The sequence below is a fragment of the Pogoniulus pusillus genome, chromosome 6 (assembly GCF_015220805.1).
Source record: "Pogoniulus pusillus isolate bPogPus1 chromosome 6, bPogPus1.pri, whole genome shotgun sequence".
In the NCBI taxonomy this organism is placed as follows: Eukaryota; Metazoa; Chordata; class Aves; order Piciformes; family Lybiidae; genus Pogoniulus; species Pogoniulus pusillus.
The window spans coordinates 21,002,574-21,022,083 of record NC_087269.1 but is presented as its reverse complement, the minus strand read 5'-3'; the positions used below and the strand labels follow the sequence as shown (position 1 = coordinate 21,022,083).

The 19,510-nt window shown below is 42.8% G+C and overlaps 1 protein-coding gene across 1 annotated transcript; it reads left to right on the top strand.

The window, feature by feature from the left end:
- Positions 1 to 224: 224 nt before the first annotated feature.
- Positions 225 to 19,139, top strand: PKD2L1 (polycystin 2 like 1, transient receptor potential cation channel). The gene is made up of 15 exons (XM_064144809.1): positions 225 to 519; positions 3,514 to 3,627; positions 4,962 to 5,089; positions 6,790 to 7,046; positions 7,853 to 8,077; positions 8,429 to 8,657; positions 9,011 to 9,181; positions 9,709 to 9,890; positions 12,689 to 12,809; positions 13,466 to 13,564; positions 14,292 to 14,413; positions 14,732 to 14,849; positions 15,103 to 15,236; positions 16,004 to 16,151; positions 18,010 to 19,139. Exons 1-15 carry the CDS (start codon positions 225 to 227, stop codon positions 18,220 to 18,222), a joined length of 2,556 nt encoding a protein of 851 aa, XP_064000879.1. The 3' UTR covers positions 18,223 to 19,139.
- The last annotated feature ends 371 nt before the right edge of the window (positions 19,140 to 19,510 follow it).

The window sequence follows — 19,510 nt, the reverse complement described above, 5'->3', positions numbered from 1 at the left end:
TCCTAACAAGGGAAGTGCCATCCCTTTGGTAGGTGTTGCCAGCTGAGCTGGTATAAAAGAGACGGAGGATATGTGCGAGCTGTGGGAAGCAGTCGGTGAGCCCTCTCCTGGTTGCTCAGGCAAACAAGCTCTTTGGTACTGAGTCTGCTGGTTTACAATTCCAGCCTGAACACGCCGTCTTCGCAATTCCAGTTTGAAAGTACTTTTGCTGGCAGTGACTAGTCATGAGCTCGTCTCACCTAAGCAACAGAGCTGAGAGCCGTTTTACAGCCTCAGAGGAACATGAACTTGAGGCAGTGGGGAAGAAAGCTTGGGACAATCCTGTTTACAATGGCTCTCCCTCAACTTCCTTGAAGATTCGAGCTATCTACAACCCCAAGTCTATCCTGGAGAATCCCTATGAGAACTTTGAAGAGGTGGGGGATCCACTGCCCTACCAGGAAAAAAAGAGCAAATGTGTGGACAGGAAGACAAGTCCTTTCCTCAAGTGCTGCTTCTGCATCTTCAGAGGCATCCGAGGTAAAGCTCTGACATCTCACTAGAAAGGATTTACTAGCCCTTAGGGAGAGTGATGGTATGAGGAGCATGCAATGATGCAGATGCAGACAGTAGAAACCCACTGATGTCTATGTAGCCCATGAACTCGCTCAATACAGACTAGCATTACACTGAAGGTCATCTTTGGCTGACCTGGAAGAAGCATCCTCATTCCATGTGCCAAGCTGTAGCTCTAGGGTCTGTTGTCTCACTTTTACTACAAGGCAGGAGGTACAGACAGACTTAGTGATGTGTTCAGGGTCATGCAGTGGAGAGCTTTAGACAGAGATTAAATGTCTTGAATCCAGAGGAACCATCACTCTGGTGATTAGATTGTTTCTGTCTCTGTGTGTTTTCTAAATGGAGTGGTACTGGCCCCTGTTGTAGTAACTTCAGAACTGATACGAATATCCATCAGAGCTGTACCTTCTAATAGTACATGTGAGTGACTAACAGCATAGCCTGCTCCTGAACTGCACAGTCCCTCTATGTTCAGTTCTTTCTTATTTGGCATTATAGTTACAGTCTAATGCTGTAAATTCACATGCATGCCAAAGCTAAGGCATTAGAGGCGTCTCCTGGCCAAAGAGCCATGATGGGTGGGCTGTGTGGGTAATTACAGTTTGCTTGGAGGCAGTGTATCATTTACTGTTTCATTTTGATAGCCTTTCTTCTAGGCACTGAAACTTAAAAAGAAAAGAAACTTCAAAAGAAAAAACAAATCCATACTTTAGTATCACAATTCCATTTGGGAGAGTCCAGGGTTGAAAATGGAACATGCAAATGAAAATAGCTGTCAGGATGCTATAGCTTTTCCTTCTTCTATGATTATTACAGCAATATGTCCTGCCAGCAAGGCTGGCAGATAGGGTGGCTGTAGGATAGACCAGAGCTAGGAAGACGAGATCCAAAGGCCAGAGCAAACAAAAGTCTCTATCAGGCTCACAGAGAGGTGGGCTTTTTCCTTAAAGAATTTTCATCCTTTTTTTGCATCTTTACTAGGTGTTTCTCCAAACAGTGCTGGTTCTCCCTCTCCCCTTCCATTTAATGACCTTACTGGCTTACATGGAAAATGAAGGTAGCAAAGATAAGTCACTTAGCCAAGCAGAGTTTGTGATGTTTTGGGGTTGGTTGGTTTGTTTGTTTGTTTGTTTTTTCTCCACTTAAAAAACAGTTATTGGGATGATGTGTCTGTATCTCTTTGGTCATAATTGGTTTGTTGAGTTATTTTCTTGTCCTTATTGGCTGCTGGGCTGGACTACGAGTGAGTATCTGCTCCTCCTCCTCATGCTACTGTCCAGGTCTGTTCCTCTCTAAACTGTGTCCAAACAACACTGTGTCTTCTGGTCCCTGCCTGTCTCCTGCCACCTCAGCTGTTTCATGGTCAGCCAATCTGAAGGGATGCTAGACCAGCCTCAGGGTCTTCCAGTCATAATTTTGGGCAAGTTTCTGAAACAAGATTTCAAGGATATTTGAGTGTCCCTGAATTTAGGTGTTCCTGAATATAGTTCTGTTTTCAAAGCGAAGAAAATGTCTGTGCCCAACATGTGGGTAGTAGGGGTTCCCTGTTTCATGGAAAAACAAATAACCCTACTAAAAGTTTGTGACACAGGCAAATATATAGAAATGAAGTGGATCATTTAAAAGGGACCTGAATGGATGAGTGAGTTGTTTCCCTTTGTTTTTCTCTGTTGTGGATGTTCTCTCCTGTACATGAGTGCAGGATCTACTCCAGGTTCTCATTTCTGTTGCTAGCACGGCATATCCACAACTAGCTACTGGTTCGTCTGTCCAGGAGTGAGGGTGGATGCTGCAACAATTGCCATGGCAGCTGATGGTGCAAAAAGCTATCTAATCTGTTGAGATGCCAAAGAGTTATTGAAAGGACAGAATTAAATGTGCACAGATCACTACATTGCTTTTGCTTGCTCAAAAAAAAAAAAAAGTGATTTGTCCTCTGCCAGAGAGGACCTCAAATGTGTGGCCTTTGATCAGCTTTGATCCTAGCTTGAACAAAGATAATTGTTGCATACTACTGGGGAAAGGCATCAGGGCTGAAATCTATAGGGGCTGCAGCAAGAAGCAAGACTATGGGTATTATTGACATGTCTTCAGCACTGTGCTTTCAAGTGGAAGTCCTTATGCCTTTCAACTTCAGAGGCGTTTCAGAAATCAGAACAGAAAGCCATTACAAAAAGAACAAATCCACTAATGGTATCAAGTAGTTCATCACACCCAGAATATCAACATTCCTTTTAAAGGAAGTGTTTCTCTTTTTGATCAGCCATGGTGATGTTTAATGAGTTGCTTGCACTGTGTGAAGAAATGGAATTGCTAGCTGGTGCAGTTGGCATAACTGTATTGAAGTCAGCAAAGCTCCGTTGATAGACATCCTGAAAGTTATCTGGCTTTAAATCTGACGCTGAAAATATGGATTTGGGTTATTTTATTGGGTCTTATGATCTACAAGAAAGTTGCAACATTTTTTGGGTAAGCAGGGATAAATATTTTGGGCCACATGGTTCAATATGCACTAAAAAAAAAAAAAAGTCATAAATCTAGTGTCAGATGCAGCTCTGCTATGGAAGCACAAGCTGAGCTATTGGCACATGAATGACTGATACTAAATTTTATGGTTTCAGCAGTAACAAATACTAAATTTCTTCAAAAAGTAAGATTAAAAAAATATGAAAGATCAATCAATAATGAATTAAATCTGTAAATTATTTAGCAAAACAAGAAAACCAACATATTTCATTTTTGGTTATCCCTGAATCTTTTGTTCTTGCTGGAATGGTTCTTTTTAGGGGTTATTTAATGCATTTTTACATCTCTTAATCAAGTTATGAAATGGAAAGTTGTTTTATCCTGAGAAGGGACAGAAATCCAACTCCCAATGGTATTTTTTGGGAATGTCACTTTGTGAAAAGCCTCACGTTCATCAGAACTCTCCAATTTCTTCTTTACACCCAACAGGTCTGTGGGGCACTACACTGACTGAGAATATAGCTGAAAACAGAGAGCTTTATGTGAAGACCACACTGCGAGAGCTGCTAGTCTATATCATGTTTTTGGTGGACATCTGCCTATGTAAGTAGCTGTCACATCTCATGGGTGTCCTTTCTGTGTGCAGCATGAGGGGAATAATGTGAGGTTTTATTGTTAGGCCTCCTCTCTCTGTAGGTGTTTAATTTGTTGTATGTACACTCAGTGCAGCAGATGTGCTATTAACCTATCAAATAGCTGCTGCACACAGAAGTAAAATAACTGATTATTGCTCTAGATCTAATTGATGTTAAGTAGGTTTATGCAATATTTTCTGATCAGTCCTAGCCATTGACTCCATGGTCCTGGGAGAACTTGCCCAGGGTCTTAGTTTCACAACAAATGTTTAGGACTCATCGAACAACTCTAGAAACTTCCTGGGATCAAAGACACTAGGTTCAGTGAGATTCTCTCCTCCAAGACTGGAGGGGTGGCTGAGGTAATAAAGCAGGTGACAGCTCATACTGTTGTTCTTTGGTGGATTTAATGTGTCCCTGTACTGAATGGCGATGGACTTTGTGTGGGTAGAACAAAGGCTGGTGTTTTGTTTTGGGAAGGTTCATTCATTATCACAAATGAGCACCTGTGGTATGGGACAGTGGAGAGGATTATATTTCATGGACCCTATGGCAGGAGAGAAAGACAGACAATATCAGCCTGTTGCTATCACACTGGCCCAGGGAGACAGTGCTTCAGTATCTTTTCTAAAGAACCAAGACATGTGCACAGGTGTATGAGTGGTCACACACTGACTCATCCAGAAGGGGGGCTGGGGAATGGGGTACATGTCCTTGAATGTCAGCTGCTTTATTTTCATGATGCCCTATCAAGAGCAGGAGATCTTCTTAGCAATCACCGTGACAGATGTTATTCTATAGGAAGGAGCACTGGAGAGTTGCAACATCTTCATGGAAGTTAGAGCATGCTTCTGTTTGAGGTTTCTTGGTAGAGAAAAATTTACCTGTAGCTTTCCACTTGGGAAAATAAGGTAGTCTCTGTACCTTCATGGCTTCACTTCAGAATTTCAAAATACAGATCATGAACTTTGTCCTGAGACAGAAAATTTCCTTTGGAAATTTTGTCTGAGCATAAAAGTTGTAACTCAGATGTTCCCCAGTTCCATCATCTGGTGGTCTTCTCTGGCTTCTAAACTTTTATAGTTTGTCAGCTGCACAGATTAAGTTCTGGAAGGTACAACAGATATATTTCTAAATCTCTAAGAAGCAGAAAGTAATAGAATTCAGAGTTCCCAAGGCTTCCTCTCTTGTGCCTTGCTCACCTTACCCATGGTTGTATAAGCCACACAGGGAGTGAATATATAAGTATCAGAATCTAATATTCAGATTAAGGAATAACTCTTCTCTCATCTCTTCTTTTAGTGACATATGGAATGACAAGTTCCAATGCCTATTACTATACCAAAGTGATGTCTGAGCTCTTCCTGCAGACCTCATCAGATAATCGTGTCTCCTTCCAGTCCATTGGCAGTATGGCTGACTTCTGGGTGGTGAGTACAAAACTGGCTCAGCATGGAGAACTTTGGAAACCTCAGCTAGAACAGGATATTCAATTGCCTCTGAATGCACTACATAGGGATTTCTGCAAGGCATTTTCCTGCCACAAGCTTTTGTCACCTTCTAGCATCAGTTACAATACAATTTGCATGCAGAATATACTGTGATTTATAATATAATTTATCCCTCTGAGCACTGTGGCCAGAATATTGGCTCAACTGTTACATCTAGCCTTGAGCTCTGTGGTAAAGGGTTGGACTTGATGATCTGTGAGGTCTCTTCCAACCCTGATGATACTGTGATACTGTGATATGCCCAGGAAAGGCCATTCCCCAGTAACTTTGCAGCTAAACAGGCAGGACATAACAAAAAGAAACTGCGGTGTGCTGGTTTGAGTCAAACTGGAATATTTTAATGAGAGAAATGAGATCATTAGTTGTATAAAGAAAATAATGATGAAGTCTGTACTGTTTGTTGGTTTGCTGAGAGGGATAAAAAGCCAAAATGTCAACAATTTGTCCCACTCTGGTCTGAGATGATGAATCTATTTGCTTCCTTCTAACTCTAATATCTTTTCTACTAATTTTGGCTAACAGAAAGCAATGTAAGCTTTGCTGGTTGTTTTGTTTGTGTGGGAAAGTAGAGGGAGAAGGAGGGGATAGCTTTGAGCCTCTTCTGGGCAGTTTCCTTTATCCAGGAGCGAGTTTGGATTTTTTGTATTGTTTCTAATTTGTATATAATTGTAATTACTTCTAAATATATTGTGTGTATATATGCTTGTAAATTTTGCTTTGCTGTAAATATAGCTTCATCTTACTTCCAAGCTGTCTGAGCTAGTCTGCTAAATTTCAGTAATGAGGGGGGAGAAAGTTCCTAACCCATGTCACTGTGATATTGTGCTCATTGCACTGATAAGGGAGTACTGGCCTGGAAAGGTTAAGGGATTTACTCCAGGTTTTCTTGTAGTAGAAATGGCTTTGAGTCCAGTGTCTTTTTGCTGGTGTCTTAGTAACAGACACATGTCCATTTTCATAGGCAATTGTGGGAGCTGCCTTTCATTCATGCCTGGGCTGGTCTGATCTTCAGATTTATTTTTATGAAGAAGAAAGATTAAAATTTGCACTGACTTTCATCAAATGAGGAAGCAAAATGATGTCTGGGCTCTAACACATTTCCATCAAAGAACTGAACACTGTGAATGCTGTTGAGATATTGCAAGCACTTATCTGTGACAGTCAGCCAGAGATTGTGAGTTTGCTGTACTGTAATACAATAGAAAGACAAATCTAACTGTGGCACTATTGTTTTTCCTCCCATGGTTTCCAAGACACTGAGCCATACTCTTTTCATAATTCACACCTCACGCCAAGGCAATTCCTTAACACTTGTGCTCATTGAAGCGGAATGGACAAAGAGATCTGTAGACCTCTTGTCCCTTCATTAATCCAAGGTGCAGCAGCTGTATTACAGGCATGTGAGGAGCAAACAATAACCCTGCTGCCCAGCATCTGTCTTCAACCACCAGCCCTGGTCTTGCCCCTCCTTAGCATACATCCAGCACAAGCTTCTGTTACTTTTCATCTTGAGGAGCAGAGCGGGTTGGATTAGGTCTTACTATCTCAAAGCCCAGGCTAAGAAAATTCTTCTTCTGTGTGGGCTATGAAGACATTGTTCTTCTCTCCCTCTCTTGCAGTATGCACAAGGCCCCCTTCTGGATAATCTGTACTGGACAAAGTGGTACAACAATGAGTCCCTAGCAGCACACAGCACCCAGTCATACATCTATTATGAGAACTTGCTGCTGGGTGTCCCACGCATGCGACAACTGAAGGTGAAGAACAATTCTTGTGTGGTCCATGATGACTTCAAGGAGGAAATCTCAGGTTGCTATGATGTATACTCAGAAGACAAGGAGGAAAGGGTTTCCTTTGGGCTGATCAATGGAACCGCGTAAGTACATCCTCTGCTGTTCAGGATTAGAAAATCCAAACTAGTCTCTTTTAGTTAAAATAATATCAGCTGAGCCACAGAATGCTAGGGTTGACTCTCTCATCTGAGGCTGGAATTTTCCTTGTAGTCAAAAGTAGCAAATAATTTTTGCCTATCAATAAGGCCAAGTGTCTGCTTGAGGAAAAACACAACACAATGAGTGGCAGAGTGGGACCTGTTATGAAAACCATTCTCCAGTGGAGAATTAGGCAGAAAATGTTGGCTGCTTTTAAGAGGGTGAGCAAAAATTTGGCACCAGATCTATCAAATGGATGATGCTATTGGCTTCCCTCCTGGGTTTCAGGAGCCAGAGGGAAAAAGGTGTAACTCTTTAATCTTGAAAACTTATTTCTCTGTAATAATGTGAAGTAGCTGCAGTTTAGTAACTGCAGCGAAGGAGAAGCTATTGTTCATCAGGAAATAGGCAAGTGTGTTCTAAGCAGAGGCTTGCGTGCACTGCGGTAGAGAGCAGTCCAGCAGATTTGGGGAGTAACCTCTATGCAAACAAGACTGTGGCACAGCCAACCAACCTACAGAATTTTTTCCCCGTAGTATCTTATGTTGTGTCACTGCCAGGAAGTACTAGATCAGAAATCTAACAGTAATAACAAGATGATACAGGCTCAGGTCTGGAATCAAAGTGAAGTGCCAGCTCTTTAGTTAGAAGCTGCTCTGTCCTTTGAAGATGGAGTCTAATTTCTCCCAGCTACCAGTTCACATCCAGGCCTAAGGTGGTGATGCCTTTGCTTACAGCTTGTCTATTGCAGGTGGAGGTACCATTCTGAGGAGGAGCTGAGTGGCTCATCTCACTGGGGAAGACTAACTAGTTACAGTGGGGGAGGATACTATATAGACCTCAAGATGACCAGAGAGGAGAGTGCTGAAGCGCTGCAAGTCTTGAAAGAGAAGCTGTGGCTGGATCGGGGGACACGAGTTGTCTTCATTGATTTCTCTGTGTATAATGCAAACATCAATCTGTTCTGTGTTCTGAGGTAAGCAGAGTCCTACTCAAAGTTCCTCTGCCTCTTGCTTCTTGATGCCACAGTGTCTTAAAATGCAAAATTTCTATATGATCCACCAAGGCAATAGGACTGAGTGGTGTCAGTAGATGTTGTATGGATTATTAAAAAGCCATGGTCTTCCTGATAAAATAACCAGATACACCTCTCTTCATCTTTTACCTTTCCCTCTCATGGATAGTGAAGCAGCAGACATAAGGCTGCATAAATACATGCACAACCACTCATGGTTTGCTGGATGCAAAGGTTTGATGCCTCTCAAAATTATCCAAGAGCCTCCATCCTCCTGTTTGTAATTATCAGAGTTTTCTTGTTTCCTTCAAGGTTAGTTGTTGAGTTTCCAGCCACTGGTGGTGCCATTCCCTCCTGGCAAATTCGGACAGTGAAGCTTATACGATATGTCAGTGCATGGGACTTCTTCATTGTTGCCTGTGAAATTATCTTCTGTGTCTTCATCTTCTACTATGTGGTAGAGGAGATTTTGGAGTTGCGCATCCACAAGCTTCAGTACTTCGCTAGCATCTGGAATATCCTGGATGTGGTTGTCATTCTGGTGAGGCTCTTTGTGCACTGTTTTGGGGGGAGATGGGGCAGTGGCAGATTGAAAAAAGACCTAAAATGAACGAAGGAATGGGGAAACTGGTCTAGATAAAACAAAAGCTGATGCATGTTTTGCTCTGCTAGCAAAATGAACTTGCAGAGTAAATGCACACATTCTCTTATAGCTGTTTAGAAGATTCTTTCCTTAGTGGTGCCTGACAGACTGTGAAGTCAGGGCATCATTCAAAATGTTAAAACTGGTCTGCAAACAATAGACTGCAGTTGTGAAGTGTGATACAAAAACAATCTGCAGCACTAATTTCTGTGGACAGCATAGTGGTCACTGCTGACTCTTCCTCTTTGCAGCTCTCCGTCATTGCTATTGGGTTTCACATCTTTCGCACCACTGAGGTGAACAGACTATTGGGAGAGCTGCTGAAGCATCCTGACACCTATGCAGACTTTGAGTTTCTGGCATTCTGGCAGACGCAGTACAACAATATGAATGCAGTCAACTTATTTTTTGCCTGGATCAAGGTATTGTATGGGATCTGCCTAGTGCCAGGCCTCCAGTCTCAGACCTCTTCCCCTTGATAGCACGGGAGTAGACTCTTCTATCCCTCTATCCTGAGTAAAATGCAAATTTACCCATTCTGTACTGCTTAATATTTTGAAAGATAATCTGCCAAACAATGGTTTTTTTTTTGTGATGGCCACCCAACATCTGGAAATGACCTATCTCTTGGTGGGACCTTTGCATTTCAACCAAAAACTCTTGGTGTGGTGTAAAGCCACATTAGCCTCAAGACATTTGTCCTTATAGCAGTCCCTCTATATTTTCCTTTGACACAGGGAACAAAATCACAGGTTTATGGTCCCACAGGAAGACAGTGGCACATCTGAGGCAAATATTCTGAATACTAAGTCACCATTCCCCTAGCCTGGCTGTCTTCTCAGTGCTTTGGTACTATAGTGAACCTCTTGTCTTAATAAGAATGTACATATGCAAGACTGACTCAGCTTATGGTTTGGCCTAATTTTGCCCCTGTTTATTCTTCTTGCAGATATTCAAATATATTAGCTTTAACAAAACAATGACCCAGCTCTCCTCCACACTGGCACGTTGTGCCAAGGACATCCTGGGCTTTGCCATTATGTTCTTCATTGTCTTCTTTGCCTATGCTCAGCTGGGTTACCTTCTTTTTGGGACACAAGTGGAAAACTTCAGTACCTTTGTTAAATGCATGTAAGTGTATAAGCCAGAACCATGTTTTCATTATTTCATCAAAGTAACTTTAACTGCTTCCAAATTCTCCACAACTGGAAATCTCAGTATCAATCAGACACTTGCTGTATCTCATCTGTAATAAAGCCACAATGGTTAATAAGTTGCTCACTGTCCTCCAGCTGCAACACCTTCATTGACAAAAGAAAACTGAGAGTTACAGAGAGATTTCTGCTTGTCTGGTGTTTATCAGTAGGATTGTGAGTCACTGATCCTACCAAACTGAAACTCCCTGCAGACTTACAATTCATTGGACATCCACAAGGATTCAACAGACATCCCAACCTTTACATGGGAATATTTAGTTAGAAGTTTCAATTTGTTGAAGCCTAAACAGCTTTCCCTCATTGTGGAGTTAAGTACATCAAGGGTACTCAGCATGCAGAGTGGCTTAATGTCTTTCTGCAGAAAAGCATTGCAGCTGATCTGATAACTTAGTTTCTGTTCTGCAAGACTATTTGTCACCTTCTCACCTGCTCTGGGCCTGTAAAGGTAGTAGAATGGCACTGACTGTGACAGACTTTGGAAAATGTGAGGGTTTATACACCAGGAGATGGCTTTAGGCCTTGCTAGGTTAAAATTCTTTGTACTTCTGGTGGCAAGGACTATATAGTTTACAACAAGTGTTTTGAGGTAGGCTCAGTTCTGATTTGTTTTTTCTTTTAGTTTATTTTTCAGTAAGGAAGACCCCAGGCAGAAGCTTGGAAATGTTGAAATTCTCACTCCCAAATAACAATTGTTGATTGCATTATTTCAGTGTCTGCACAACAGCTGCATGCTATCTTTTTTTCTGTTCATCAACAGATAATGCAGTTTAATTCAAACAAAAATTTGGGAGGAATACTGGGGTTTGTCACAGTGCTTTCACAGAAGTGATGCATTTATCTTATCAAGATGGTAGTTTTGAATACTAAAATGAAAATGTCAGAAAAGTATTTTTTATACTATTTAGAAAATACAAGATAGCAGCTGTCCTTCATCTCTCAAAATTGGTAGTCATATAATATTCTGATTTCAATACAAATTCAGCATGAAGTTTTCTAAAATATGTTGCATAATAGCCTGAATAAGATTAAGTATAGGCTGGATGTTAGGAGGAAGTTCTTCCCAGAGAGAGTGATTTCCCATTGGAATGGGCTGCCCAGGGAGGTGGTGGAGGCACCATCCCTGGAGGTTTTCAAGAAAAGACTGGATGAGGCACTTAGAGCCATGGTCTAGTTGACTGGCTAGAGCTGGGGGATAGGTTGGACTGGATGATCTTGGAGGTCTCTTCCAACCTGGTTGATTATATGATTCTATGATTTCTCAAAGCAAAAGATATAGACCTGATTTTTTTACTGTAAAGGGGCAATTCAACATCACTAAATTGGGACAATTTAAACCAAAGAAAAGGAAGCAATACCATATTCCTCTTCCCTAGACCTAGAAAACATTCCCAGATTCCTACAAAGTACAAATGCAGACACAGCCTTCCCTTCCTTTCCTTCCCTTCTCTTTCACTCCCCCGTTTTTTCCTTCCCTTCCCCCCCCCGTTTTTTCCTTCCCTTCCCCCCCCCGTTTTTTCCTTCCCTTCCCCACCCCGTTTTTTCCTTCCTTCCCTTCCCCCCCGTTTTTTCCTTCCCTCCCCCCCCGTTTTTTCCTTCCCTCCCCCCCCGTTTTTTCCTTCCCTCCCCCCCCGTTTTTTCCTTCCCTCCCCCCCCGTTTTTTCCTTCCCTCCCCCCCCGTTTTTTCCTTCCCTCCCCCCCCGTTTTTTCCTTCCCTTCCCCCCCCGTTTTTTCCTTCCCTCCCCCCCCGTTTTTTCCTTCCCTCCCCCCCCGTTTTTTCCTTCCCTCCCCCCCCGTTTTTTCCTTCCCTCCCCCCCCGTTTTTTCCTTCCCTCCCCCCCCGTTTTTTCCTTCCCTTTCCCCCCCGTTTTTCCCTTCCCTTTTCCTCCTCGGTTTTTTCCCTTCCCTTCACCCAACCCCCCCATTTTTCCTTCCCTTCCTCCCCCTCAGTTTTTCCCTTCACACCCCCTCCTTTTTTTTTTCTTCACCAAATAATTTTTGATCAGGTGCCAACGGTGACCTCTGAAGATACCTAACTTGGGAGATGACCAATGAATGTATGTGATTGCACAGAAAGGGGTGTTTGAGAAGTGAGTTAAGATACCTAATCTCAGACAATCCTTCAGTCCACAAGCCTGCTCAGGCAATGTGCGGTGTTAAGGGAGGTATCTTCTACAGCAGCGGTCTTCAGCCTGTGTTCCACAGATCTCTGGCACCCAAGCCCCAACTTTAAGGTGTTTATGAGAGATAACTGAGATAAGCAAAATTCTGGTCAATAGGCTTCAACTTGCTTCACAGGGGCTACAACTTGCAAAAGATTAAAGAGCATTGTCCAGTCTCCTAGCTAGTCTCATGAACTCTCTTGCAAGAGAAGGCTTCAGTGAGTTGTATGCCTTTATAAGGGAAAATTCAGGCTGGTTTTGTTTTGGTTTTGCTTGGAACTTCTTTTGAAACCAAAACACACTTTGGGCCAACAGAAGTTTGTCTGAAAACCATGCTTTATTTTGCAGCTAGCTTTTGCTCTAACCAGATCAGTTCACCTGGGGTACTACAGATACAGTCAACTTGCTGGTCAAATCAAGTGACTCAAATCCTGCTCTTGGTTGTGCCTGTGACCATTTGGGCTGCAGGCATGTTCAGAGTTCACCTCAGAACTGTCTGAGGATGTAAGAGAGTGTATGTGCCTTTGTGTGACTTCGCTCTTTCTCTCCTCCAGCTTCACTCAGTTTCGGATCATTCTTGGTGATTTTGACTACAATTCCATTGACAATGCCAACAGGGTTCTTGGGCCCATTTACTTCGTCACCTACGTGTTCTTTGTTTTCTTTGTGCTCCTGGTAAGCAAGGAAGCCCTCCTCGCCCTAGTATTGTCAGCAGTGCTTGAGAGGCCCCTCCTGACAATCTCTGAGCTAGACACACTTTCTGTTATGATAACTCTGCAGTGCAAATAGACCAAAGTGGGCAAAGCACATGTCACTGCAATTGAGGATTTGAGGGTGATTAAGTGCCACACTCAGATCCTTTGAGGCAAACACCAGAACTGACTGGGAATACAACTGATGTGGTCGCTGAATTCAAGGAGGTCTGTTCAGCTGCTGTGTAGAAAGTAGCAAATAAAGCATGGGGGCCAGTGTCTGGCTTAGTAGGCAATGGATGCGGAGGGATTCTCATAATGACCAGGTTAAACACCCAGTGCTAGGAATGCAAATGTAACCTAAGATCTTGAAGGAGCAGCTAACAAAGATTGTGGGAAATAAACATACTTTGATCCATTCCTTTAACTGGATGGATGTCCTTCCTAGTGATGAATCACTGTGTGGCTGAAGTGGACATTCTCTTCACCCATTTTAATTTGCCCAAGGGATATCCCAAGTGGAAACAGTTTCTTGTCTAAATAAGTCCTGCACATCTATTCCTGACTCTTTCTTACTCAGCTCCTGGAGTGAACAAGATGCCTCATGGTTATTTATCTCTCTTCTCCCCCTTTTTCTAGAACATGTTTCTGGCTATCATCAATGACACCTACTCTGAAGTCAAGGAGGAGCTTTCAAGCCAGAAGGATGAGCTGCAGCTCTCAGACATCTTGAAGCAGGTGATGAATAGTGAAAGGTGTGGTACTTCCTATTTAAATTCTGAAGCATCTTCTGCAAGTCCCTGACCTACATGAAATTTACTAGAGAGAAACAGAGGCTGCCAACTCCAGGTCCACCTTCTTGGTATATGTTGGAATCACAATTTCTTTCTGGGAGAAGTTAATCTGCCAGATCGTATGGCAATGGGAAGATGAGAAAGCAGGGTTTAGAGGAATCTAGTTACTAGAGCATGCTGGTAGCATTTTTGAGAGACATTTCTTCCCAGGATAGTATCTAGACAAAGCTCTTTCAGTCTTTGATAAAGTGTACTTTGATCAATGGAAAGATATGTCCTATTTTGTGAAGCTGAGCATGTCACAGTGCTGCAAACCTAGAAGGTTATAGCTGGGCTTCCCATGGGCAAATTCCAGAAAAGGTGTCAGAATGTAACAACTCTTTGTGCTATGGGACTAATTATCTTAAACAGCTGATGACTCTTAGATCAGATAAAGGGAGATTTGGGAGGAGCAAAGCAGAGGTCAAACTTTCTCATGGGGCCTCTGGCTACCATGTCAGTGTTGCTTTGAAGGTGCAATCCTAGCTTAGAGGTGAGCTGATTCAGCAGTGTTGTAGTTATGCTTCTGGAAATATTACCTAGGATCTACAGACCCATATTGCATTGTCTACTCCGCCCTATTTTTCACTCTTCTACATGATTCTGTGTCCATTTGCGCCTCCGGTTAACAGAGTTACAACCGGACACTCACGAGGCTGAAGCTGAAGAAGGAGCGGATTTCTGATGTGCAGAAAGCACTGCAGAGTGGAACAAAGGAACTAGACTTTGAAGACTTTAAGAACAGCTTGAAGGAGTAAGTGAGCCAGCTCAAGGGATAACCCACTTAACCCATTTGCTTGGTAATACAGGCAATTTGCATTCTGTGTGAATTGCCTGCAAACTGGGAGAGGAGTTACCTCAGTTCTGGGCAACATAAGGCTCAAAAAAATATCTTTCCTCACATGTTTAATCTCCTGTTTTAAACAGGTTTATGTTTCTCTCTCGTTTGGGATGTTTCAGTCTGTCACTAGCAGAAGGAAACAATACACTGATTTCAAAAGGGGTGCTCCTGCTGTTAAAACTTAACAGTGTAATTCAGAGCTTGGAGCTTTTTCTTTCTATTCTTCTGCAGACTGGGGCATGCAGACCATGAGATCACAGCAGCCTTCTGCAGGTTTGACAAAGATGGCAACCACATCCTTGATGAAGAGGAGCAACAGCAGATGAAGCATGACCTAGAGGAGAAAAAGGTAAAAGAAAATAAAAGATTAAAGGAAAAAAACCCTGTGTTTGATAGAGCTCACTCCAAAACAGCTGCAGGATTCTTTGGGCTTGTGGTGTAAACTCAAGTAGAAGTTCAGCTCTGGTAACCCAAATACAGCTTCAACTCTGCCTGAATAGCAGCTCAGTATATCATTGCCTGTGAAGCTCTGTGTTATTCACAGTGAAGCTGACACAAACTTAGTATGCAACTGTGCAGGAATGTCTTTATCTATTTTCTAGGTTGCTCTGAATACAGAGATTGAAAATTTGGGGAAATCCTATGGTGACAACTTGGGTGAGAACTTGACCTACAGGGAAGCAAGAAATAACCACATCAGAAAGGACAGCTGGGTCTCGAAAGAAGAGTTCCAAGTGTATGTTTGTGCTGGCAGTAGTGTAATCCCTCTGCAAATGAGGGCTCTGATTCTCTGCTACTTTCCCTGGTGCAACTGTTTACATTGCTGCTAAGCAGTTTCAGTAAGATCTTGGCCCCTTTTATCCTGCACACATGTAAACGACAATGTTGGGAGAGAACTGGGACAGCTGTAATTTGCTTGTTCCTCTGAAAGATTTGGTTAACACATTTGGGTTTCAATAACCTCTGGAGCTATCAGCTGGCCACAGGCAATATGCTGTCATGTTTCAGGTTGGAAAGTAGCCCGGATAACTGAGCCAGGGGAATTGGATGCCTTTACTGAAGGTCCTATGAGAATAAATATTCTTGAGTTATGGGCTAGTTGGCCTTTCTCCTCCAGATCTGATAGCAGTACTTGGTTGTTCCTTCCACAGGAGGAGCATGGAATAAATACAGCACAGAGAATCAGGAGATCCTGATTCTACTGCTGAGAAACACTGAGCAATCCACACAATGCCATAAAAAATGAGAGGCAGGTGCAAGAATTATTGGAATTATATTGTGGCTGGTCTGTGATCTAAACTGGTTGATATTCATCCTGTGCAGAAAAACTGATTACAGATGAAAACATAGTGCAGCAGAGACTTATGTCTCTAGTGGGCATGAATCAATTATCTGATGTGTAGCATTCACTCCTGCTTGAGATCTGGTCCATTGTCTGCTGCAAATCCTACTGCTCACCAAAAGAAAAAGCTTGCAAATACTGTCAACATCTACCCTCTCCAGCATCCTGCAACGTGTGCTGCAGCTGGAACGGTCCATAAACAGCGTTGGCTTGAAGATTGATGCAGTGGTGAGCAAGCTAGATGTGTCAGAAAGAAACAAGTTGAAAAGGAAAGACCTGTTGAGCAAACGAGTGGATAGCATTATCAAGGTTGGTAGCCATCCAACATGCATATGAATCAGCTTCAGAGTTGGTGACCAGCCTTGCTGTGTGTAAGGGCCTTTGCTTTTCCAATCCTCCCTTGACATAAGAAAATATGGTTGAGCAGAGTCAACATTTTGTATGATCAAGCCTTTTCTATTCCAGCAAAGTAAGCCTTTTGCTTTCATGTCCCCCCAGTTAACCTTGATACCTTTAAATGCATCTTCTAGCTCCTTTGAAGCCTTGTGGATGCAATTCACTTGTGTTCATTTGCTTTGTACCTACTTATTCTTCATTGAGAGGGCTTTAAGCTAGATTTGAGGAGAGGAAGGTGGTGGAAGCAGGCTCTCCAGAGAGGAAGCTGAGAGTGGTAAGCCAGGGTCAGGGGTGAAACCAGCAGCCCAGTTGAAATACATGTACACAAATGCATGCAGTATGGGTGATAAGCAGGATGACCTGGAAGCTGGTGCAACAGGGAGGCTATGGCATAGTTGCCATCACAGAAACGTGGTGGGATGACTCACATGACTGTAGCACTGCAATATATGGATACAGGCTTTTCAGGAAAGAGAGGAGAGGGAGAAGGGGTAGAGGGGTGGCCTTGCATATTAGGGAAGCTCTTGATGCCATGGAGCTTGAGACCAGTGATGAGTGGATTGAGTGCCTGTGGGCAAAAATCAGAGGGCAGACCAATAAGAGTGACGTACTGGTTGGAGTCTGTTACAGGTCACCCAACCTGGAAGAGGAGGTGGATGTATTATTCTATAAACAGCTGCAGGATGTTTCAAGATCACCAGACCTTGTTCTTGTAGGAGACTTTACCCTGCCAGGTATTGGCTGGGAACTTAACACAGCAGAGAGGAGGCAGTCTAGAAGGTTCTTAGAGAGTATGGAGAATAGCTTCTTGACACAGCTGCTGTGCCAGCCTACCAGGAGTGAGGCTCTACTTGACCTGCTATTTACGAATAGAGAAGGCTGTTAGGAGATGTGGTGGTCAGAGACTGGGGTCTGGGGTGCAGTGACCATGAAATAATAACATTTTCAATATGCAGTGGAGCTAGGAGGGGCACCAATGAAACATCCACACTGGACTTCTGAAGGGCGGACTTTGACTTGCTCAAGGAACTAACTGGGAGGGTACCTTGGGAAATAGCCCTTAAAAACAAAGGGGTCCAGGAGAAAGAAAGAAATCTTGAAGGTGCAGGAACAGTCTGTCCTGATGTGCCAAAAGTGGAGTCAACAGGAATGACCAGCCTGGATGGGCAAGAGACTTCTGAAGATATTAAGGGAAAAAAAAAGAAGGCATATCACCTTTGGAAAGAGGGGGAGGTAACTCGGGGAAAAAATAGAGATGTTGCCAAGCCATGTAGGAAGGAAATTAGAGAGGCAAAAGCCCAGTTACATCTTAGACTGACCACTGCTGTGAATGACAATAAGAAATGCTTCTATAAATATATTAATGGCAAAAAGAGGGGCAAGGATAACCTCTGTTCTCTGTTGGACAAGGAGGGGAATGTAGTAACTAGAGATGAGGAAAAGGCAGAGGTACTTAACACGTTCTTTGCCTCAAATAAAACACGTTGGCCTCGGGACAACTGGCCTCCTGAGCTGGTAGTTTCTGTAAATGTTCTCGTAGAGGGTGAAAAGGGATGAATCTTCCCTTGTTTGTCTAATGCTGGAATGTGCATTCATCAGTGTAGTGCAGCAAGCAGTATATTGAGTCTTTAATAGGCAGGTTTGTACTGATTTCTGGAAGTATGTGGAAGAATATATAAGTATCACACACAACTTGTGCCTCTCCAAGAGCGTTGCTAGATGTCTTGGTAGCTTGCTAACACTGCAGGTCACACTTTCTTCTTGTTCACAGGAGGAGGAACCCAGTCATGAAGAGCAACTCCCTCCGAGCCTAGATGAGCTGAGGAAAGAAGCAGCAGAAGGTTGCACGATGGAACACATACAGGGAAACAACCTGGGTGGCAACTCTTCCCCAAATGGTGTCTATCCCATCTTGCCCAAGTCAAGCATGACAGGGGCTCGGGTGCCCAAGAATATCCAGCCACAATGTCATGTGTGCTTCTAGTGAGCAGCTTAATGCTCCCAGTCTGGCTCCCATGCTACTAAAATCAGTGTTAGTCCTTTCCTCGCTGTTAAAATAATCCAGACAGGTGGACACAGACATTACTATTGTCAGGAATCTGTGATGTGAAAAGTCAGGGATGCTCTTTTCCAGTGTTACCATGTATAATGTCACAGAGCTAGAATTTATGCCTCATATATCTCTAGATGAGACTAGGTGGAACTTTGGAATCATATGATGTATTAGTTTTCTGCCTCTGAACAGGGCGATGCAGTCAGTCAATCTATCTTTTTTCCAGTAAGTAGAGACTCTAGAACTCTGTCAACACTCACATCCTGAAGCAACACACTGCAACTTGTTCCCAACACACACAAAGATGTGTTTCTCCTATAAACAAAGCAGAATATAATCATCAGTATGAGATAGAACGGAGAGATCTATTTTTTTTTCTGCCAGGTTACCAAACGTTTTGTTCTGCTATAGTGTGTTTCCAGAATGCTTTGTCAACCCTCTCTGTACCTTAGATGCAGATGTTGAACAAAGATACTAACACCTAACTCTGGATAACTAAAATGAGAGTTGACTCCTGATGTAATTGGGAAGAGATCTGAAATATCACAAATGAAGAAGCAGTTGTTATTGGTAGCAACCTAGGCCTAAGACTTCTGCTTATATGGTTCATAACATAGCTGTTGGCACTAAGAAATATTTGTCTCTATTTTCACGCCCCTTAAATAGCATTTCAAGTTGCTTCACAAAACTAGCACCATATTTACAAAGTTATGATGCTTCTCCTCTTTGTCAAAGAAACAATTTGGCTTGCAGTTGTGAGTGCTGACACCATTTCAGTTCAAGAATATTGTGAAAATGAGATGAATGTATTTTTTTTCAATCAGAAGCTAAATACCTCTTTTCCAGCATTTTTCACTTTGCTGAGACATTTTTTCCCTCTGTATTTGGTGCAGAGTATTGCTGCTATTACAAGACCACTGTAAATGTATTTCAAATATCTTAATCATTGGTATTCTACAATAGTTAACAAATAGGCTCTGTAGACTTAAAGCTGGAAATGAGCTGTATCACAGCTCTCATTAGTGCTACACTCTTTAGTGTGCTATGCAGTGAAGTGTTAAGTTTGGTGGGGATCTTGTGGAGTGGCATTTTGTGTTGCCACTTTTTTGGGGGGAAGGCAAGTGAGGCAAGAGGACAAGGGTGAGGCCACTGGGCTCAAATCTACAGGACCGTGATCATCAGCCTCAGGTAACCAGGTCACAGGCACCATGGTCTGTGC

Bases quoted from the DNA above. Each gene is read 5' to 3' on its own strand.
- PKD2L1 (XM_064144809.1), top strand. From the start codon at position 225: ATGAGCTCGTCTCACCTAAGCAACAGAGCTGAGAGCCGTTTTACAGCC. The intron at 5,090-6,789 runs GTGAGTACAAAA...CCTCTCTTGCAG, and splicing joins GTATGGCTGACTTCTGGGTG to TATGCACAAGGCCCCCTTCT. The intron at 8,658-9,010 runs GTGAGGCTCTTT...TCCTCTTTGCAG, and splicing joins TGGATGTGGTTGTCATTCTG to CTCTCCGTCATTGCTATTGG.